Source organism: Anthonomus grandis, chromosome 2 (assembly GCF_022605725.1).
Source record: "Anthonomus grandis grandis chromosome 2, icAntGran1.3, whole genome shotgun sequence".
Classification (NCBI taxonomy): domain Eukaryota; kingdom Metazoa; phylum Arthropoda; class Insecta; order Coleoptera; family Curculionidae; genus Anthonomus; species Anthonomus grandis.
The window spans coordinates 7,838,514-7,862,929 of record NC_065547.1 but is presented as its reverse complement, the minus strand read 5'-3'; the positions used below and the strand labels follow the sequence as shown (position 1 = coordinate 7,862,929).

At 31.5% G+C, this 24,416-nt stretch overlaps 1 protein-coding gene across 2 annotated transcripts in view; it reads right to left on the bottom strand.

Annotated features, from left to right (window-relative positions):
- Positions 1 to 1,833: 1,833 nt before the first annotated feature.
- LOC126750185 (facilitated trehalose transporter Tret1-like) overlaps positions 1,834 to 24,416 on the bottom strand; it is an 83,373-nt gene continuing 60,790 nt past the window's right edge. For both annotated transcript variants that reach the window (XM_050459717.1, XM_050459718.1), the window contains exons 4-7: positions 16,241 to 16,426; positions 14,962 to 15,143; positions 14,742 to 14,904; positions 1,834 to 5,195 (exon numbers count right to left, since the gene is read on the bottom strand). In XM_050459717.1, the coding sequence (XP_050315674.1) occupies positions 4,432 to 5,195; positions 14,742 to 14,904; positions 14,962 to 15,143; positions 16,241 to 16,426 (1,295 nt within the window). In that variant the 3' untranslated portion in view covers positions 1,834 to 4,431. The remainder of the gene's footprint in view (positions 5,196 to 14,741; positions 14,905 to 14,961; positions 15,144 to 16,240; positions 16,427 to 24,416) is intronic.

The window sequence follows — 24,416 nt, the reverse complement described above, 5'->3', positions numbered from 1 at the left end:
TATCATGGGTAATCTTCCAAGTTCCCGAGTCAGTCCTCGAATTCCGTTCTCTGATGTTGGCATTGACTATGCTGGACCTTTTCAAATAAAGGATCGAAAGGGACGTGGTTGCAAGATCAGCAAATGTTATTTAGCACTCTTCATTTGTTTAACAACAAAAGCGATCCATTTGGAGCTGGTTACTGAGTTAAGCACGTGGGCCTTTCTTGAAGCTTTTCAGAGATTTATTGCAAGACGTGGTAAACCATTGAATGTTTATTCTGACAATGGTACTAATTTTGTAGGTGCATGCAATTATTTGAAGGAACTAGGTACCTTCCTAAAAAGCAATTCACCAACACTTAAGGAAAATCTAGAATCATCTTTTAAAGTTTGATGACATTTTATTGCAGCATATTCTCCTCATCATGGTGGTTTGTGGGAAGCCGGTGTTAAAGCGGCAAAACATCACTTAAAAAGGATTTTATTTAACACAATATTGACTTTCGAAGGTCTTTACACAGTAATTACCCAGATAGAAGCTATTCTAAATTCACGACCTTTAACGCCACTCTCGACAGATCCAAATGATTTGCAAGTGCTAACCCCAGCACATTTTTTAATTGGGCGATCACTTCAATCTGTTATTCACCCTGATTTACAGAATACTGCTATCAATACATTATCTAATTTTGAGCAATTAGAACTTCTAAGGCAACAATTCTGGTCGCGCTGGACCAAAGAGTATATTTGTAATTTGCAAACTAGACTTAAATGGAAGAAGAACCAACCGAACATTCAATTAGGGACTATGGTTCTTATCAAAGACAATCACTTGCCACCGTTTAAGTGGAAATTAGGTCGCGTTAATACCCTCTATCCAGGGAATAATGGTGTTGTGCGCATTGTATCCGTGAAAACTATATGCACTGTTACCAAACTGTGTCCGCTTCCAATTAGTGACAATTGACATTTAGCAAAGTTGACATTGTTTAGAATAGTTCTAATTTAGTAAGTCTGTTATTAATAATTATTAAGTTCATTTTCATTTTTACTTTATTTATTGCAACTAACCTGCGTATTTTCATTTTTTATTTAGGTTAAGTCATGTTTTTTATGTTTAGTGATTTGTATTCCTCTAGTTTTCATTAAAAGAATTTTTATTCTTTCAAGGTGAGGGGCATGTTAAGGTTTACGTTAATTAAAACACCTGAATCGTTAAGGATAGACAGAAAAAAAAGTCACGTTGTTGTCAACTACTAACTAACGCCGTCAAATAAGCCCTCCACTTTCTTTACACATTAAGTGCATTTCTTAAATAAAGAAGTGGTTCACGATGGACTTGTTTGTTTAATTCAACTATAAAAAAATACAGTCCACAATTAACCCTTGCTGTTCCCAGCAGCAGAGACACTACACAATTTGGTGATCCAGCAGCGGAGCAGCAACAAAACAATATCAATAATATTTTGATCCACGTACACATCTTCAACACGGCTTTTCTTCCTCGATCTTTCGGGCTTATTGACCTCTTGACCTAGAGCTTCAGAACATGCCTTACATTTCCACGAACCCTTTCTCATATGGAAACCCCGCAAATCAATATTTTCACATTTTCCGTGATAAAACTTTTTACATACGGAGCACTCGATCACTGATTTTACATCATCAAAACCCAATTTGCACACAAAGCGATTAAAAACACCGTCGCTCTCGCCTAAACCTGCGATCGTCGCCATGGTCGGCGACCAACAGTTAAAATATTAATTAAATTAGTTAAAATACTCTCTGAGAAAATTGTAAAAGTGAAAATAGGATATATTGAGTAACTTGGAAATTATAACAAAAACCAGATTAAATGTGTTAAATATTTATTAAAAAATATCACGTTTTTGAATCAATGAGATTTCTTTTCCTTATTCTAAAGACAGGCTAAACAATAATAAAAAATTGAAAATATATATATATAATTTCTTAGGTGAATATACAGAGTGGTCTTCCGTAGAAAAATTTGACAATATACCGTCTAATTTAACCTATGGTTATGAGGAAGTCTTGTTTTATATTTCAATTTTCCCTATTAACAATAGAATATTTAATGTTAAATTATTCGAAGACCACCCTGCAAGTAAATAATTATTTTTTAGAATGAAAATGTCGCATAAATATTCATTAATATTTAATTATACCATAGGACGCCCAAAAATATAACTATATATAATCGAAGCAATATTCCTGGAATAGTTGTACTCTTTTTATCAATATGTGAGAATATTTTATGTTAATGAATGCAATGAATTTTATTAGGATAACCGTGGGAATTCTGTTTGGAATATTTCGTGCAAATTTTAATGATTTATGCGATATTGATGTTTTTGTTGTTTAATTTAAAAAAAAAGTTGCCATAAATTTTAGTCATTTTCCATAAATATTCTTATAACATTTTAAAAACTGTATAAACATTTTTAAGTATAATTATGTTTGTTTCCAAATATGACTTTTATTAAGAGCACCTTTTTTATGTAAAAAGCACAGAAACATCATAATCTAATGCCCAAACGGGCAGAAATTAAAGTCTTAAAGAAATGGGCCTAAATTTACCAAATACCCACCTGATTCTGAAGCCCCTGGTAAATATTTTTTTTATTTAGTAGATTCAAAAGAATAAACGTACTAACAATAATTTACCTCCCAAAATTGGTTGCGGTAGCTAAAGTAGTTCCGGAGCTATTAAAAAAAAAACTAGTTTTTAAAGGTTATTTTCAAAGAGCTCTAGCTCCCTGAGGAAGCTTTTCCGGACCCATGTTTATATGAACTTTTGTTTTTCTTTTGACGTTTTCTATCTGCCCTAGAAGTTCATGATGTAACATGATCAACGGAACACCCTGTATATTATACTTAAGTCAGGAATTTTATGAAAAATATTCCTAGGAAAAAAAATAATTAAAAAAATTTCATATTCTATAATTTTCAAATTGCTTACTGAAGATGTCTGGAATATTCCAGGAATACTTTATTGCATTCGTTGCAAATAATTTACTAGGAAAATTCAAAAAATTTTTAGTAAAAGCAAGATTTCTAAGAATATTCTAATGGAAAAATTATTTAAAAAAATTAAATACATTTTGGATGTTGCACGTGCTTCCTAGGTATATCTGAAATATCCTACGAATATTCTGTTAAAATAATTACAAGTATACTACCAGAAATATTCATATACTTTAAGAATATTTCATATTTTTCAATAATTCCAGGAATATTCTTAGGAAAAAGTTGAAAATTAATAAATTCTGTATAATATTCTTTAGATTTTTAATTTGTTTTCTAAATATATCAGGGATATTCCAGGGATCATTTCTTATACTATTTAAAATATGTTATTAGGAATAGTCGCCATATCTAAAGATATTTAATATTTTTAATAAGAGCAATAATTCTAATATTACTGTTGATAAAAAATTTAAAAATTAATAAAATTTTTGTATATTCTTTGATTTCTGGATATGCCTGGAATACTCTAGAAATCTGGAGAATAATCTTATTTATGAAAAATATTAGCAAAATCTAACAATACTGCAAAATTGATAAATTTACAAATTTTTTTTTAAATTTATTTTTTAAATAATTTAATACGTATATTCACAAAATCTAAGAATATTTAATATTTTATTATTTTTTCGAGATGAACCATATTTCTAAAAATATTCTTATCTTAGGAAAACTTGAAAAATACAAAGAATTTTAATATTCTTTGGATTTTTAATTTGCTCTTTGGATGTGTCTAAAATATTCCAGGATTAATTTATTGCATTCATTACAAGTAATATACCAGAAATATTCCGAAAATCCAAGAATATTTAATATTTATTTTTTTTTATAATAGAGCAATAGTATTCTTAAAAAACCATATTTTTTAAATATCTTAATATTCTTCAGGATTATAATTTATTTCCTGGTTATATCTGGAATATTCCTGGCACTAATGATAATTCAATTGAATATTTTCAATTATTTATCCTAAAATACAAACAAAGAATATATTTATTATTTTTCGAATTTCTATGATAAAAAATATTCCTAGAATATCCATACCTGTCTACCACTTAATTCTACTATAAAAAAATCTACACTTTTCCATAATATTCCACTCACCCCTAATTCAGCTATAACCAGCGCATTTCAAAAAATATAAATACAAGACAAACATGTATTTTATAAATACTTAGACTCTCGCAAATAATAAAAACCCACAAAACATTCGCAATTATCGAATTAAACCTAATTTAAAACGTCCTGCAATTTCACATTCCTGTAACATTACGCTTGTTAAACACTAAGTAATACTCATTTTAAAAAATAAAATCACAACCAATGATGATGCAGATCAGCCAATGTGTTCATCAAATACAAACCCTGTAAAACCAAGGAAAACGTTAAAATAACAGGAACAACTCACCGCGTTACCACACTAATAACATTCTCCGAACTAATACTAAACCCTAAATTATCCACCCCATGTCTCTCTTTTTTTTCACTACCCTTAAATAAAGCTTCGATCTCTTCCAGAGATTTTCCATGGGTCTCTGGAAGGACGTACTTACAAAACAGCATCGCCAAAGCAGAAGCGATAAAAAACGTGAATATTGTACCGCTAAAACCCAAAAAGTCCACCATATTATTATAAATCTTAACGCAAACAAATATAAAACATTGGGCAATACATATTACTATGCCGGCCATAATGGGGCGCACCCTTAAAGGGAACATTTCCCCCACAAGGATCCACGGTATGGGCAACATCCCTATCATTGAAAAAAAAACATTAATAACGATACAAAACAGTGGTAGTAGCGGAAGGATTTTTTGCTCACTAGGGTTGATTTCGTAATATTTAATGTACAGCCCTAATATGAGTACCGAAAGAGCCATCCCGAAACTGGAAAAGGTACATAAGGTTTTCCTGCCGATTTTCTGGATCAGTAGGGCGCATACGATGGACATCAAAAATCTGATTGTTCCCACGAAGATGCTTGAGATGTAGTCGTTGATTTGCAGGTTGGTTTCACCGAAGAATTGGACGGCGTAGTATAGAATGCTGTAGATCCCGCTGAGTTCTTGTAAGAGAAATAGAATCACTAGCAAGAAGAACGGCTTGATGGTCTCTGGACTCATGTAGAGCTCCTTAAGGGACTTTTCTGGCGTTTTCTCCAAAGAATCTACAAAAACAATTATCACTTTACAACCATTTACTATGTAGTTGTTGTGTTATGCTACGAAATTTGGATGGACACACTTTTATTGGCAATGTCGAAAACACTAACTTAACTCGCCTTGACTGTGGTTTAATTGATTCCAAGGTAAAAATTGACTAAACAATTAAAACTGAATAAAATGCCAAGAAGCGCGTCCTTTTTAAGTCCGATGGAACAATTTCGAAATATTTAGATTTTTCTTCATTGTTTTTGCCAAAAGAGACCAATAATTTCAGGGAAATACTGACAGTCAAAGCAAGCAAGTATATAAATTTTAAATGTAAAATAAAGGGATTTATAACCTAAATTGGGGCCAAAATGAGGCCCTCAGACAAAATAAACTACTTAAAAACTAGACACTATAGAAGCAAAGGGTCCGGTAAAGTTAAAGGAACTTCTAAAAACCGATTTTTTTTTTTAATTTGCACATAGAATGTTGAGTGTGTTGAGTGATGATGATAATGAAAAAATACAAAACTTTGGAAACTATGAAAATTTTTTTACATACGTTAAATACGTAAATATTGCCGGCTTGCACAAGGTTTTGTAGCTCTTGATTTTTTTGCTATAATTAAAAAATATATATATTGGGGCAGTTTTGGAACTTTTTGGGGCTAAAATTGTAAATTTATAGGATTTTTTTATCGCTTTGTACCCCTATAATTATATATTTTGTAATTTACATATACTTCCAAAAAAACTTCCAAATTGTCCATTTCATTATCAGAAACATCGAAAGGTCTCCATAATGGAATTTTAAATTGTTAGATAAAAAGTATTTAAAAATAGTGATACCAGTAACAACAACAGTATTAACAACGACAAAAGCAACAACAAAAACAAAGACCACAACGGTAACAATATATTAATTTATAAAATTACGACACGCGACCAACACACTCTTAAGACACCTGATTCTAAACCAGAAATAAAACATAAAACGCTACTGGCACCAGGCCAATGTAAAATTTGTCATATAGGCCCGGCCCGTCCACAATTGAAACCCCAAGCGCCGGTAGTAATCTTTTGTCTTCGTCTTTTACACGTCATTGCTGGGGACTTAGCCTACCTTTCTCTGACAAAATTTCTCGTTGAACGGGCCGGGGTTTAGGAATTTCCAGCGATCAGATGTCTTTAAATATACGAGGACCGCTCATTATATATTTTGCTATTTGTTTCAATGCGTGAATTTAGTATATTGACCGTACCCCAATTTGTAAGGTGTTCGAATTGAAATCATCTACACTATAGTAGACGTTTCTTTATTTTAAAGATAAACAAGTACGCATTAAACATAATTCTTTGTTTTACAGATAACATATTTAGGACATTTAACATAGACGCAACAGGAGTATAACGATCACATTTCAATACTAATTTCATAGCTCTGTTTTGTATTATTTCCAGTTGATCCACTTTATAGTGAGGCAAACCAAACAGCAGCGCAGAACAGAATTGTAAATGAGGAAGTACAAGGGCGTTGTATAGCTGTAATTTTGATTACATAGACAAATTTTTACAGATTCGTGTCAGAAATCCTACTTTTTTCGAAAATTTTCTTATAATGTAATCTGCATGGGCATGAAAGAATGAGTAATTTATTTTGTTATATCTATTTAAATAGAGTCGTACAAAAATAAAAATGAAATTGCCAATATTCGGTATTTTCCAAATATCTTCGGAACTATTCGAAATTTTTGAAATTTCAAAAAAAACGTTTTAATAAGCACCAAATTGCGCAACTTTGCCTCAATTTAACCGACCTCGTATCTCTTCTAGTGTACGAGATCCCAATGGTGAGGCTCGGGGATTTAGGACACACTGTACATACAAGCGTACGCCCCATGTGCATGCCAAGTCCCAATCTAATATCTTTGACATGCAGGAGGTAGCCCGGTTAATCATTAGATTATAGTTTTAAATATAAGTTCTTATAGTTGGGGTTAGTTATTTATATCAATGTTTTATTAATAAAGATATTTATTGTTTTGACTATAAGTTAATTTACATTAAACCTCATCGTAATTATTTACCTATTAATATTTAAATTTCTTAAATTATGTTTTTTTTTTCAAAATTTATACTTATACGGGGTGTTCCTTAAAGACGTGCTAATATCTAAGGGGGTGATTCCTGGAGCCATTTTAAGAAAAAAAGTCCCTATGAACATATGTCCTTAACGTCTTAACTTTTGAGATACAGGGTGTTAAAAGAGAAAATATTTTTTTGCACATCAAAAAATGCGTCTTGATGCATAGAATACATGAAATGTACTAAATTTCATAAAAATGTCTACAATATTTTTTAAGTTATTATTAAAAAACTGATTTTTTCTTTAAACTTTAACACCCTGTATCTCAAAAGTTAAGACATTTAGGATATATGTTCATAGAAACTTTTTTCTTAAAATGGGTCCAGGAATCTCCCCCTTAAATATTAGTACGTCGGTAAGGCACACCCTGTATATAAATATATTAAATTACATAAAATATCAAATAATTTAAATAAAAAATACATATTTTTTAACACCTGATAAATGTGTTTTGTTCATGTAATGTAAAATCTAACTATATTATGCCTTTTTCTAAAATTGAGTCCACAGTCAACCCATCCAACTAAAAAGTGTTCCAAATAAAACCAAAAAATACTACTGGGGACATAGTAAAGCCACTTCCATTTTTGTCAATAAGGTTGTTTTATTTTTCGTATATGTAAATTACAAAATATATAATTATAGGTGTACAAAGCGATAAAAAAATCCTATAAATTTACAATTTTAGCCCCAAAAAGTTCCAAAACTGCCCCAATATATATATTTTTTAATTATAGCAAAATCAAGAGCTACAAAACCTTGTGCAATCCGGCAATATTTACGTATTTAACGTATGTAAAAAAATTTTCATAGTTTCCAAAGTTTTGTGTTTTTTCATTATCATCATCACTCAACACACTCAACATTCTATGTGCAAATTAAAAAAAAAATCGGTTTTTAGAAGTTCCTTTAACTTTACCGGACTTTTTTTGAACTTGGCGCAAACAGAATTTTTAAATAAAGACTTACTTGTTCAATCCCAGAGAGTTGTTTTAAATATTTTCAATTGCCTAAAAAACGAAATGCGCGGGGCCTCACAAAACGACATTTTAAAAAGAGTTTGTGAGCTGACTAAACTTGCCCGTACTACCATCTACACAGTGATAAAAGCCGGAGACGTCATCGATCATTCCGTGAAGAGAAAAAAGACCAATAAGCTTAAAAAAGTTGATAATACCGACAAAGACGTAAAACGCCAAACTGTATATCAATTTTACAGTTAAAACAAAGTTCCAACCTTAGACATGATTCAGAATAAATTACTTACTGATTATCCTAATTATATATATAAATCTCTTTTCACCTTACGTCATGTTTTACAAGATTGTGGGTTTAAGTACAAAAAATTGGACAAAAGAATGGTTGTAATGGAATCTCCCCGTATCGTAGCGTGGGGGCTTAAGGAATACCGCCAATTACAAATGGAGATAGTGTACCTTGACGAAACTTGGTACGACACACACGATGTTGTGAAATATGGTTGGGTGGACACTAGTAGTAAGTGCACACTAAATGGACCTTGTTCATGCGGTAAACGGGTCATCATACTTCACGCAGGTGGTAATAAGGATTTTATTCCGAACGCTTTACTATTATCGGCCAAAAATATAAAGGACTCTTCGGCTGACTACCATGAAGACATGTCCGCCAGTCTATTTGAAAAATGGTTTGCTGAACAATTACTGCCAAATCTATCCCCCAATTCAGTCATCGTGATGGACAATACATCTTATCATTCAAGATTATACCACAAAGTGCCCAACAACAGCACAAAGAAGGACGACATTGTTAAATTTATGGAACTTAAAAACATGGAAATTCCTCAAAAGGCTACTAAGAAGGTGTTATTAGAAGCTATAAAAAAAAAATTGAAAAGGAATATGTTATCAACAAACTCTGCAAAGCACAAGGTCTTACAATTTTGCGCCTTCCTCCCTATTACTGCATATTTAATCCGATTGAGATGATTTGGGCTGCAGTCAAGGACAAGGTGAGAAAAGAAAATCAATTTACAACTGACAGTACGTTTGTACTAGGAAGTATAAGGACAATAATTGATGAAATCAACAACAGTAATATATGGATGAAATGTGTCCAGAATGTTATTAAAAAGGAGGATGAATATGGCATTTTACCCACAATTGACCCCATTATTATAGACCCAAATTCGGATTCAAGCTCGGAAAATTCGGATAGTGACTTTTGACTTATTTGATATTATTAAAATTAAAATTATTATGTCAATTTTGTTATATTGTATACATTATACATTTTTGTACTTTTGTACTTGTTTTCTGTTTATGTGCATTTTTTATGGTACTTTTGTAAGTTTTGTATTGTTTTATTTATACTTGGCTTTGTCTACAAATTGTACGATTTTTTGACAACAAAGCAATATATATATTATGTTATTCAAAAGGTCTTTTATTTTTTCTACCAAAATGACTGATAAACATGATTTTGATTTAAAAAAAATTAAAAAAATTGCCATTTATGCCAAATAATTTATCTAATTTTTATATATTTTATGACATTTTAAAAGGTCTTATCAAGTAGACGAAAATGTATTTTATTTTATTTTTTATTCGCAAATATCATATATTTTGTAAACAAAAATATATGACATTTACAACTATCAATTTTACACAAAAATTAGGCAAAATTAAAAATTCAGTTGATAGTCACAACGACGGCTGGAATACATTTGACTTTTACCATACAATGCAAAATAAAACACAACGCAATGTTTGTACGTTTTTTCATTCATTTTGAGCTTTATTTTGTTGTGACTTAAAACATGTAACATTTTTCGATTTTTTGCACAACATGGCAATGATTAAAGGCACCAAAACCTTCGTTTTGACCGTCCAGATTGCCTAATTTTTTCATATAACAGTTAAAAATCACTACAATTGGTGAGTATAACGTATAAATACACCTTTAAAATATTTTTTACAATCCTTCTGTGGCACGCCTATGCTTTACAAAGAAGATACCGCTAATGACCCGAGTTTTAGTTTTTCTGCTGTTCGGATTGAGTTCATCTGGAATATACCCGAATATATTTGTCAAAAATTAAGAGTATTCGCAGATGTACCTGAATACAGTACAAGAAATCGTACAGATTTTACATCTATCAGTTCGACATCTATCAGCCATTCTGGCAGATAGATGTCGAACCAGTCAAATGCTCAATACTGTTTTATTCAAGAGCTTAATTGAGTTTAATAAGCTACTCAATGACATTAAAAGCTGTGATAATTTGAACCAGTTCAAGCGGCACCTGAGAGGATTTGTTTTGAATAAATGGTGAAATATTGTGAAATTTATTTTATTCTTGTCTTCGTCAGTTTTATTATAATATTTTGTAGCTATTGTATATGTAAAACTTTCATTTTAAGCTCAGAATTTTATCTTTACCATTTTTAGTCTAGGTTAGCTTTTATCACTTTTTAATGTTTAGTTTTTCGTGCTTCTCAAGGTTTTTGTGTTTTTTCTTCATGCAGCCGGTATTTTGTAGTTTGTATATCTTATATACTTTTTTTCATACCAGTTTTTTGTATGTAGCTATTATGCTAAATGAACGATATTATTATATTATTATTCTCATTGCTACTTTCTCTATATTACAAAATGGTGTCGTCAGATTTTCAAACCGACGTTTCGTATTTGAGTTGTCATCATCAAGTTTGTTTTTTTAAATACGGCCCTGAATTTTTTATTACGGATTTTAAGAGCCCTTTATTCTCCTAAACCAATGATGTATCACACTTATTCAAAAATTTTATATTAATGGATATTTCCATAAGGACTCATGTGTTAAAGAGAAAGACAAAAAATATATTTTTAATAGGATTAAAAACGTTTTCTTTATAGTGCTAGTATATTTAGTTTTAATCTTCTCCTAAAGATGCTAAAATCATTAGCGAAACACGTGTCGAGAGTAAAAATAAAGAGTTTTGGTTAGTGGTCAAACTGTCTCGTAATTTTATAACGAACACTATTGGTCAATAGAAATCCCAAGGCAGAATCAAGAAGTAAGATCTCAGGGACAACAATCATTTAATATATGGGTCGGTATGTAGCACAATAAAATTATCGGCCCGTTTTTTTTCTTGAAAAAAATCTAACATCCGAAAGATATGCAGAATTAATAAGGACCAATATAATGGATTCCTTAATGGAAGAACCTTTGGATGTATTACGTCAACTATGGTAGCAACAGGACGGTGCGCCACCCCATAATGGACGATGCGTCACCAATTTATTAAATGAATTGTTCCCTAACAAATGGATTGGAAACCAAGGATCCGTACGTTGGCCCGCTAGAAGCCCCGACCTAAACCCCTTAGATTACTTCCTTTGGGGATTTCTTCAAAACCACCTTACAAACAAAATACGCCACAAAATCTTGAAGCCTTACATCAAGACCTAACAAGGGAGATCAGGGCTATTCAGCGTGCGATCCAAAAAATTCACAGATTGACACGAATATACATCCAAGGAGGCGAATTGCTATAACTATATTTGAATATTTGCTTTAATTGTCTATATCAAATATTCAATATCTTCGGAACTATTCGGAATTTTTCAAATTTTAAAAGGGCGTTTTAATGAGCACCAAATTGCGCAACTTTGCCTCAATTTAACCGACCTCGTATCTCTTCTAGTTTACGAGATCCCAATGGTGAGGCTCGAATTTGGGACACCCTGTATGCACGCATATACAAGGACAGCCACATTTCCATTTCCTAACTGGAAATATAGAAACATATAAATTCCCATTTCCTAACTATTATCCCATTCCCTAAATAGGGCTCAAACGACTACCTAACCCACTATCTAGCGCCAACTCAAGGTTCCAATCCCTTTGACAGTCTTTTTTATTTATGAATTAATCCGTATTTACCTATTTGATATTCCTGATTTGCGTGTGGAAATTTGTGTTTATGACCTAAAGAAGTGATGTAAATTCTTCTAAGTGTCAGAATTTGGGTTCTTAAGGCATTAAATTTAAATTAATAGAATATATAATGATCAACGTGATGGCTAGTCGCAAATAGAGTGTAGTTAAGCCGGGTGTAATTGTGAATTATACGTAAGTAGAAAATCCTTTATAATATTTAAAATTTTGCATTTTTTTACTTTATCCTCACTTTTTTATCAATAAAATGTTCAAACTCGACATTGTATGTGAAAATTTTCAAAAAAAATCGGTTTCTAGACGTCCCTTTAACTTTACCGGGCCTTATTTTCATAATAATAATATTTTTTTCTTTGATGTGAACGGCATAGTCCGGACGTTTAAAAGTTTTTATGTGCTGTATATTAACATGTATTGTCAGTTACAAATATAAATTTTTGGAACATAACCTCACATTACTTATCTGTAACATCAATTTTAATTAATAAAAAGTGTCTTTCCTGACAAAACTAGGACTTTTTACATTAATTCAATCCGTATACAGTGTGTGTCAGCCAAATGGAATAAATTAGCTAATAAATAGACGGGACCGTGTTGGAAAAAATGCTCGAACACGTCGATTGGTTTTTATAGTTACGCATTTTTTTTTCATAAAAACTTTTTATACAGGTATCAGATAACGGTGGCCAATACCAACTTGCTTAGTTTAAGCATAACACCCTATATGTTAATTAATTTTTAGATTCCTCAGATCATTTTAGAAATATTTTGTATACAATGTCCTATACCTATCTTTGACTGTTTCGGAAATATAAAGTAAAATTCAAAAAATAACATTTAGAAAAGAAAATTATTTATTTGCGAAAATTGTTACAACATATTCAAAAACTTATACATAATACAAATATAAACAATAATGTCAATGTAGGAGATGTTCAAAATGCTCGCCACGAACGTCTTGGCAACACCCTACCCGTAAATAGAAATTTTATAGGGATGCATTTTGTTTTCTTCTAATATTCTAATAACTGATGAATAGCTACGATCGAGTACTGGGGCTGCTTTCCGAGTAGATGTATGTGGGTGTTCCTCAAACTCAAGCATAACAGTCAATTTAGTATCATCACTTATTGCATTGGCAGCTGCTTTTTTTACCTGCCTAACATAGCCTAGCTCGCAAAATTGCTTTTCTATTTTACTAATTGTCCCTTGGGTTAAAGGCGGCAAATTTTTCGTGAAATAAGCGAGCTACTTCCATTTGGGTCCGTGTATTATCTCCATAGCCAATCATCTGTAGAATTGTTATTTTGTGCATTTCTGTTAAATGAACCATTTTTCTGGCTTCAATGAAATTCAAACGACTATAGCACTGACGACTACTTCTGTCATGCAACATGAGTCAACATTAAGTCTGGCATTTTAAACCAAAGTAAACAACAATTTTTAGTTTTTTTTATTCTCATATCAATAAAAAGGAATGATGAAATAGTTTTTGCTTGCTTTATCATTACCAAGACCTAAATGGGCAAAAAGTATTAAGTGTAGAGAATCTTGAAAAATAAACAATTTTCTTTTCTAAATGTTATTTTTTGAATTTTACTTAATATTTCCGAAACAGTCAAAGATAGGTATAGGACATTGTATACAAAATATGTCTAAAACGATCTGAGGAATCTAAAAATTGATTAACATACAGGGTGTTATGTTTAAACTAAGCAAGTTGGTATTGGCCACCGTTATCTGATACACCCTGTATAAAAAAATTTTATGAAAAAAAATGCGCAACTATAAAAACCAATCGATGTGCTCGAGCGTTTTTTCCAACAGGCTCCCATCTATTTATTAGCTAATTTATTCCATTTGGCTGACACACATTGTATAGTGATCCAGTTGTAAAAATCCTTACTGAACCAATATTTAAAATGTCAAGGCTTATTTACAGGTCTGGATTTAAAATATTTTATGCCGCTTATTTCCAGTTGATCTTTAAAAAAAAACAATAAAAAAAATTACCGCCATTACATTTATCAGAAAAAAAATCAAAAAATTAGTAGCATGTCATTTGGTTCATTTCAATTGTTACAAACAAATTATGATTTTGGACAAACCATTCTTGGTATCAAAAAACTAATTTTACCATTAGGTTTGTTAGAAAAAATCAAACAGAGTACTATGTCGATGAAATTTTGATAAATAAAAATAATGAAATTTTTAAAACACCGTTGGTGAAAACAAAAATCTGAGTTTACCAATAAGCAGCTAAAATCCGTGTCGATAGGTACGATTTGATTTTTGAACAGACCCAAAAATCGGCATCAAATATTGTAAATCTAGACCTGTTTATCCGCAAATATTAGTCCGGTAGGAAATTTTAACAAGTGGATTATAGCATTTATTTTTAATACAGCAGATAAAAGCTCTGAAATCTCCGGACTATGCCGCTTAGTTCAAAGAAAACGCTTTATCGTTAAATATAATATAACAACGAACATACTTTTATTATTAGAACAGTTATTCCTAATCTCTTGCTCGGCCAAGGCAACATTCCTACTAAAAAACAAATATGCCTTAAAGGTTTCCGAATTATCGACGCTCATTCCTTGCTGGTGAGACTTCATGAGATGGGCAGGACTTTCCGGCAAAAGTTGCATGGATACCTGTAAGAAATTATATAGTTCAAAAGGCCAATTGATTCTAGTTAAAAAAAAACTTACAGCTGAAAAAATGGCAAATGATATGCTGATCAGTGCAACGGTTTTCCAGCAGACGATGTAGCCGAGGATATAGGTAAGGAGGATGCCGAAACTCGCGCAGATCGGCCCCAAAGCTTGCAGGAAACCTCTCGTTGATGGTGTGGAGATTTCGCCTACGTAGGTGTAGCTAGCGGTTGACATACCTGCAAAGAGCGAAAAGAGGTAGAGTCTGTTGATTACGTTGATAATTTTTAGCGTAGTAAAATGTTTTTGAATTTCACAGGCTCTTCGTGTCTCGCTAGAACTTTTTTCTTCCTAATTTCTAACTATTGTCTTTTTGCTTATTGACCACCAGCCAGGAGTAGAAAAGGATCTGGAAAAGTGCTTGAAAGGGAAAGAGAGGACAGAGAAGAACAACATGTTGACTAAGTAAATGAGGTCTTATCTGACAGGTCACAGTAGGTATTTGACTTTAACAAATGACAAATATCAATTTGATTCCGGACAGTTGCGACAGTATTTAATTTATTTCAATATTTTTAAGTAATTTTCAATTTTTAAAAAAAATAATTTTTATTTTTGTTTGAGGCATTTTTTGCAGTTACACTTGTTTCAATTTTTTTAAGTAATTTTCAATTTTATTCCAGGCTCTTGGAATTATTTTTAATTTTATTCTCAGAATTTAATGTGATTTTTTGCGTCCTCCAGGAGGTGAAAAATACATATTTAGTTTTCCTTAAACTAAAACTAACCCTTTAATCAAATACATTTTCCAAATATATAAAGTGATTTTTTAGTTGCTTATTATCTATTACTATTGGTTTTGCATCAATTTATTTGGGTTTTTTACACAATAAGAAGAATATTACAAGAATATATACAAACAATTTTCATACATCTAACGCGAAATTTTAAAAAATTCTCCTGTTCTAACTTTTCTCCCTTTCTCCCTTCTAAATTTTAGGACGAATTTTACCGTATTAAGAGCGTTCGAACGTAACAGTATTTTTTTAAATTTTCTCAGTAGTAGTCTTACGTACAATTTTCTTGGAATTATTGTACGATCAAAAATATATTAAAAAATAAATACAATGGCATTTTCATACACATAAAGTCAAAACTAAAAAAAATATATATACCCGCTCTAATGCCCTTAAAAAAACTATACATATACCCAAAATTTAGGAAACAAAAATTTAACCAAAAAAAATTAGAGCTCTGTCAATTACTCGGTAAATACTCAAAAAAAGCACTGCGACTATTTAATGTAAAACTCAAGTCAATCAGGTAAATGTCTTACCTCCAGCGATGCCAGTCACAAGCCTACCAGCATACAACCAGTAAACATTCTGCCCTAAACCGATTAAAATCCATCCAGCTACGAAAGGGATGGTGCTGAGTTGAATTGAGCGTTTTCTGCCTAAAAGTTCCGCTAACACTCCCGAGAGGACGCTGCCTATTGGATTAGTGATTGCTCCCAAACTAGCTGTGAAAAAAAAATGATCAATATTGAAATTCTAACCTCAAATTTGCCTAGAATTTATTTACAGACCGATTTTTCATTAAGACGTTCGGACTAAATGTTGCCGCCCCCAGTAATAAAAAGGCGTGCGTTAGAGAGAGAGGGCAAGATATAATGGGACGTTGCCAAGCGTTACGGGAGGTGTGGCTTTTTAGTCCAAGCGCCTAAGACACAATTCGCCGTTTGAAAGTAATATTACATTTAAAGAAAAATATTTTTTTGATATTCAAGTCAATTTTCCTTACAATAATTTAATACCTGGAATGTTTTTACTTTGAATTTTCTCCAGATTTTCCAGCTAATTATTTTAAAAAAATCCTGATCTTAATGAGGCCACAGAATAAACGATCTCACAGAAGCGAAGGCTTGCGTCGGCTCCTTTGATATCCGTGAACCAGTTTTTTATAAGCCCATCTGACAGATGCACCCGGCGCAAATACACTGAGATATCTCGTAAAGTTGTAGTAAACGCATACACCGAACAAAGTGCTTTTATTTTTAAAATCAAAATGGTTATATTCATATAATACGGGAGCAAACTACAAAATTTCGTTACATTTCAAATAGGATTTTTTTTTGTTAAGGCTTATATTGGTCCTTGCTTTTTAGAATAATTATAATAATTATTATTTTTATAAAAATTGTTATTTGACAGTTTTGATACACGATAGAGGTGTAGGTTAGTATACTTTTAATTTGTTTTGGAATGGCATTTTTGTGTTAGTTATTTTATTATAATGGTAAATAATATTTGCCTTTAGTAAGGCACTAGCTGAGAAAAAGTCTGCTATTTGTGTGATGTTAATATGTTAACAATATACATATACATATGTACATAGGTAGGTATTTTTAAATTAAATTTTAGCTGGAAGGTTTATACGCAGGTATGTTTTCTCGTATATTTAAAACACAACACATTTAAGAGTAGGTATCATCGGCTTTTATATATTTATATATAAAAAGATATATGTATGTATTGTTATATATATATGTAGGTACCACATATACGTCCATATTTTATAAAGGTATTATACGTTGTATAGTCGCCGTCCATTATGATAGTCTGGAACAAAATATAAGATTTTTAAGGGTTTTACTACTACGATATTATGCACTTGCATGGGTAAACCAGTCCATAAAAAGACAGATATGTAATTGAAAATTAAAGTCATTATTCTTTATCACCTAAAAATACTGTATACCTAAATAAACCTTAATATTTTTATCTATGTACAATGTTATGTACCTGCACGTATGTACACATACATAGATACATATGGTTTAGGTATATACATATATGTTTATTAAATTAAATAATGTTTATTCTGTATTTATTTGCATGGCACGACAAATTAATTAGGGAATATTCTGAACTTTTAAAGCTTTAAAACAACCATAATAATAATGAATAATACATAATAATGTAACTTTTCTATACCTACTTTAATAAAAATAAAAAACGGCAAAACACAAAGTATCGCAAACATACACACTAACGCTCGTACTAATACACTAATTATGACCCGATACCCCACGTGGGCGACGACAGTTGTACCCGTTAGAATAGGGGAAAATGGGAGGAGCCTGAACGAAAAATCGGTTCGGTAAAAAGGGCTAGCCTTCGCTTCTGTGAGATCGTTTATTCTGTGATGAGGCTCTCGATAAAAACAGCCGTGCGTGAGAGCGAGAGGACTATATAATAGGGCATTGCCAAGCTTTATAGTCCAAGCGCCTAAATCGTAATATGACTTTTCAAATTCAGGAAATGATTATTTTGTTTTCTGGGGTTAAAATTTTTAGTAGAACTAAAATAAAAATTTAATTGAGATATATAAGGTAGTGCACTTAATATGATATATTAGATATCTTTGTTGCGTTAGCCCCGGACGAGATTCTAAAACCAGAATACGTCATGTAAACGTAAATTAAAGTAATTTACATACCGCTGGTATTACTTCCGAATGCTTAGCCGTGGTGGTACGTGTTTTTTAAATTAAAACAATATCTCGGAAATAGCGTTTTATCGCGCTTTGTTTATTAACGCACCGCACAAGACAACATTATGCCGGTAATTAGAATAATATAGTTCAAGGCGCTTTCCGTAAATTCACGAAAAAAATGATGCGGGGAAAACGGCTGGAAATGTAGACGAACGTAACAGATCAAGGTTTAAATAATAGTGAACGGGTTGCATTTTTAAAAAATAAATAAATTAAATACCTTGGATAGGCATTTTTAATGGAATGAGTTCAAGTTATTTAAATGTTATTATCTAGTCGTGAAAACCGTTTCTCTTTATGTTAAAAAGGTTCGGATGTACGATCTCTAAAAGTTCAAAAAAAAGACAATTTTTAATTGCTTTGTATATCTGGAGAAGCATTAGAGTAAAGTATAGCATGTGATCCATCAAATTTCACAGAACATTACATAAAATTCAAAAATGCAAAAATATATATAAAGACCTTCTATTTAAAAAAAAATGAAGTTATGAGCTATAAGATATAAACCGAAAAGCTGAATCTATTTTATTATTAATTTAGCGTCTCCTTATCAATTTAGCATTTTTAAACGACTTTACATTAGTTGCATTTTTGCTTACTGTACACAGTGCCTATTTTGCTTTTTACACGTTCATCACACGTTCATTACACGTTCCATCTTATACAGTGAGAGCCAAAAGTCCGGAATAAATTCATTTAAAATTCAGGGGTATGTTCAAAAAAAAACGCTCGGACACGTCGATTTTTATTTTTAACTGCGGGTTTTCTTATTATAATTTTATGTATACAGGGTGGTCCAAAAATAAGTTACGACCATCAACAATTTTTGAAATGGAAATTCCTATTTTTTATTCTGTATTTTTAAAGAACAGAAAATTCTAGACATATTTTATGTACAATATTCTATACCTATCTTCATTTGTTTTTGAGTTATCGACAGTTAAAGATCGGCATATTTGCACTTTTGACATGTTATAAAATCTAAACGGTTAGACATAGACAAATGCGGTTTACACTTTTTATCGAAGCTTTTTTAAAACCATCTGTTGACACTAGCTAGTTAGTGCCAACAGGTACTGAGAAATTTACGGTTGAATTTGAATTTCTGAACATACAATAATTCATGCAACTATGTAACACCCTTACTAAGGTAACCTTGTTTTTTGTGTTTTTTCATCCATTGTTGCAATGATGTTGTCATCATTTTTTGAAGTGACAGGTATCAAGCAGTCTCATCTTTGTTTATTGTAAAATGTAAGATTGCCAGAAAAGATGAATAAGTTAAGTGAAACTGAGAGAATAGAAATACTAATTATGATAAAATGTGGTGATCGCATTAGGAGCCAACATCAGGTTTGTGAAATGTTTAATACCAAGTATCCTGATAAGACAATATTCTACCGTTAGCAAACTAGAAAGAAAATTTAGGGAATTAGGTCTCGTCAGAGATCGACCCGTCGGGTCCCAGATCGGCTCGTCCCTCAATTTCCGAGGAAAAGAAGTTAAATGTTGTTTTGTCCATTGAAGAAAATCCTCATACACCGACTAGACAGGCAGCACTAGATAACGATGTTGGAAAAACATCTTTAAGAAGGATTTTGAAAAAGGCAAAATACCATCCCTATAAATTAAAATTAATCCACGAACTTAACGAAGATGATACAGATCGTCGATTAGAGTTCTGCGAAACTATAATGAATGTTTGCCATAACCACTGTCTTTTTACTCGTAGAATAATTTTTTCTGATGAGTCGACCTTCTGCCTCAATAGTACAGTGAACAGACAGAATTGCTGTTACTGGTCTTCCTCCAATCCAAATTGGGTGATTGAAGCTCATGCCCAATATCCTCAATCTGTGAATGTTTGGGCCGGCATTATCAATGACAGAGTCATAGGTCCATTTTTCTTCGAACGTACCTTAACAGGTCAACGTTATTTGGAATTCTTAAGGAACGAACTGATTCCCGCTTTATGTTTGATGTTTCCAAATGCAAATAATCCCAATATTCCAGAAGCTTCAATTTGGTTCCAGCAAGATGGCGCGCCGCCACACTTCAGCAGAGCCGTGCGCCAATATTTAAGTGAGGTATTTCCGGGTTGATGGATTGGGCGAAGGGGTCAATTGGAGTGGCCTGCTAGGTCCCCCGACTTGACTCCTTTGGACTTCTTTTTGTGGGGTTATTTAAAGCATAGAGTGTATGTAAATAAACCCAACAATTTAGAAGAATTGAGAAATAATATAAGAAATGAGATTCAACGAATACCTCAAGAAATGATACGCAACGTTCTGAGAGAATTCGAATCAAGACTCGCTTACTGTCAAGAAGTTAATGGGGCTCAATTTCAACATTTAATTCGGTCTAGATTAGAATAGTTTCTTTTTGTTCAACGTTTATACAATACTTTTGATTAAATACATTAATATTTTGAATGTTTTTTTTAGAAATTCAACCGAACATCAACTTTTAAGTTGATGGTCGTAACTTATTTTTGGACACCCTGTATACATAAAATTAAAGTAAGAAAACCCGCAGTTAAAAATAAAAATCGACGTGTCCGAGCGTTTTTTTTTGAACATACCCCTGAATTTTAAATGAATTTATTCCGGACTTTTGGCTCTCACTGTATATTATTACATTTCTAGTTTCTACCTAAAATATTAAAAATGTTTTGACATTTAGCGCATGATCATTATTATGACAGTTTTAGTCATAGCAGTAATCGCATAATAGCGTTTTGAACTCCTTGCACATCATGATGACCCTCTGTCTAACATTATAGTGTTATTATGAACGGCATGGTTTAGTAATAAAAATTATTTGTGGCTTAGTTGCTCGGACTATAAAGCCACGCCTCTCAAAACGATTGGTGACACCTTATTATATCGCCCTCTATCTTCAACGTACGTGTAGTGTTCTTATCGAGGGTCTCATTTAGTTCAGGCCGTTAAATTAACTAGAAAATATTAAAACATTTCGGGCATAAAAGTAAATAAAGTTTCATTATGAAAGTAAATGAATAATAAATTGTTTTTTCTTTTATTTAAATTTTATTCCAGGCTTGTGGTTTTAATGATGCCATAATATTAATTCCAAACGTCAAATTATGGCTTAGGTGCTTGGACTATAAAGCCACGCCTCTTACAACGTTTGACGACGCCTTATTATATCGCCATTTTTCAACGCACGAGTTCCTTTTAGCAAAAGCTTCATTTAGTCCAGGCGTTTTAATTTATTCGAAATCCTGCAGAATATTATACCAGTCTAATAAAGTAAATATTCTATGGAATTTAATGAATTTAAATACATCAAAAAATATATTTTTTTCACTTTAGTTGTAATTTAATTATTGTCTTTTTGTTGCGTTGTTCCATTTTTTAAAATGTCTCTAATGTGTCAATATGCCTAAAATACTTGGACTATAAAGCCACACCTTCGATAACGTTTGATGACACCCTTTATTTTGTCCAGGCGTTTGAAATAATTAGAAAAACTTGAAAAATATTGAAACATTTTAAGAATAAAAATAATGAAAGTTTTGTAATGAAGCAAAATACAACAAAAAATATGTATCTACTTTAATTGTAATTTTATTCCTGTCTTTTAGTTCTGTTGTTTAAAAATGTCCCTATTATCAGTTTATGGGTTAAGTACTTGTACTATAAAGCCACGCCTCTTACAACGCTTGGTAAAGCCCTATTGTACTGACCTCTCTCTCTACCGCACCAGTGTTATTATCGAGAGCCTCATTTAGTTTTAGAAGTTATGAACTATAAGATAAACTGAATAAGATGAACTATAAGACAAACCAAAAAGCTGAATCTATTTTATTATTAATTTAACGTCTTCTCACCACTTTACCATTTTTAAACAATTTTACGTTAATTTTTGCATTTTTGCTCACTATAATTTTGTTATTTTACACATTTCATGTTATATGTTATTACGTTTTCAGTTTCTACCTAAAATTCCAAGAAATCTTACGGGTTAATATCATAGTTTGAATAAATAGTTTTTACGTTATAGCCAGTTAAAAAATATCAAAAATGTTTTGACATTTGACAAATGATCTTTATTATGACGATGATTTATGGCTTAGGTGCTCGGGCTATAAAGCCACGCCTCTCAAAATGATTGGTGACGCCTTAATATATCGCCCTATCTCTTTAACGAATGGGTGTTCTTATCGAGGGTCTTATTTAGTCCAGGCATTTGAAATAACTGGAAAATATTAAAACATTTCGAGCATAAAGGTAAATAAAGTTTCATTATGAAAGTAAATGAATAATAAATTGTTTTTTTTTTATTAAAATTTTATTCCAGGCTTGCGGTTCCAATGATGCCATAATATTAATTCCAAAGGTCAAATTATGGCTTAGGTGCTTGAACTATAAAGCCACGCCCCTTACAACGTTTGACTATGCCTTATTATATCGCTATTTTTCTCTAATGCACGAGTTCCTTTTATCAAAAGCTTCACTTAGTCCAGGCGTTTTAATTTATTGGAAATCCTATAAAATACTATATGGTTTAGGCATAGATGTAACGAAAGTTACTTCAATGCAATCTAATGAAATAAATATTCTATGAAATATAACGAAACTAAATACATCAAAAAATATATTTTTTTCACTTTAGTCGTAATTTAATTCTTGTCTTTTAGTTGCATTGTTACATTAATAAAAAATTGTGTCCTTATTAATTTATGTCCCTAATGTCACATTGTGTCTAAGATCCTTGGACTATAAAGCCACGCCTCTTAAAACGCTTGGTAACGCCTTATTATATCGACCTCTCTCTCTAACGCACAAGTGATATTACCGAGGGCCTCATTTAGCCCAGGCGTTTAAATGCAATTTTTTTAAGAGGTAAAATATTAAATGAAAAACTATTCCAGGCATCGAAGAAATGAAAATTTTATAATGGAGGTAAATATAAATATATATATTTCTTTAATTATAATTTAATTACAAGCTTGTGGTTTTCAAATTAATTTAGTCAAATTATTAATTAGGTACTTGGACTATAAAGGTACACCTTCGACAATGTTTGACAACGCTCTTTATTTAGTCCAGGCATTTGAAGAATAATTGAAACATTTTACGCATAAAAATAATGAAAGTTCTATTAAGGAGGTAAATAAATTTGCGTTTAAATTAACTCGAAAACCTGGAAACTTTTAAAATATTCCAGACATAGAAGTAACGAAAGTTTTGTAATGAAGCAAATACAACAAAAAATATTTATCTACTTTAATTGTAATTTTATTCCTGTCTTTTAGATCTGTTGTTTAAAAATGTCCCTATTATCACTCATGGTTAAGTACTTGTACTATAAAGCCACGCCTCTTACAACGCTTGGTAACGCCCTATTGTACGGACCTCTTTCTCTACCGCACCAATGTTATTATCGAGAGCCTCATTTAGTTTTAGAAGTTATACTATAAGATACAAACCAAAAAGCTGAATCTATTTTATTATTAATTTAGCGTCTTCTCACCACTTTACCATTTTTAAACAACTTTACGTTAGTTTTTGCATTTTTGTTTACTATAATTTTGTTATTTTACACATTTCATGTTATATGTTATTACGTTTTCAGTTTCTACCTAAAATTCCAAGAAATCTTACGGGTTAATATCATAGTTTGAATAAATAGTTTTTACGTTATAGCCAGTTAAAAAATATCAAAAATGTTTTGACATTTGACAGATGATCTTTATTATGACGATGATATCAAATGAAAAACTATTTCAGGCACCCAAGAAATGAAAATCTTATAATAGAGCTAAATGTAAATATATATAATTATTTACAAGCTTGTGGTTTTCAAATTAATTTAGTCAAATTATTAACTAGGTACTTGGACTATAAAGCCACACCTTCGACAACGTTTGACGACGCTCTTTATTTAGTCCAGGCGTTTGAAATAACTGGAAAAAAACCTGAAGAATA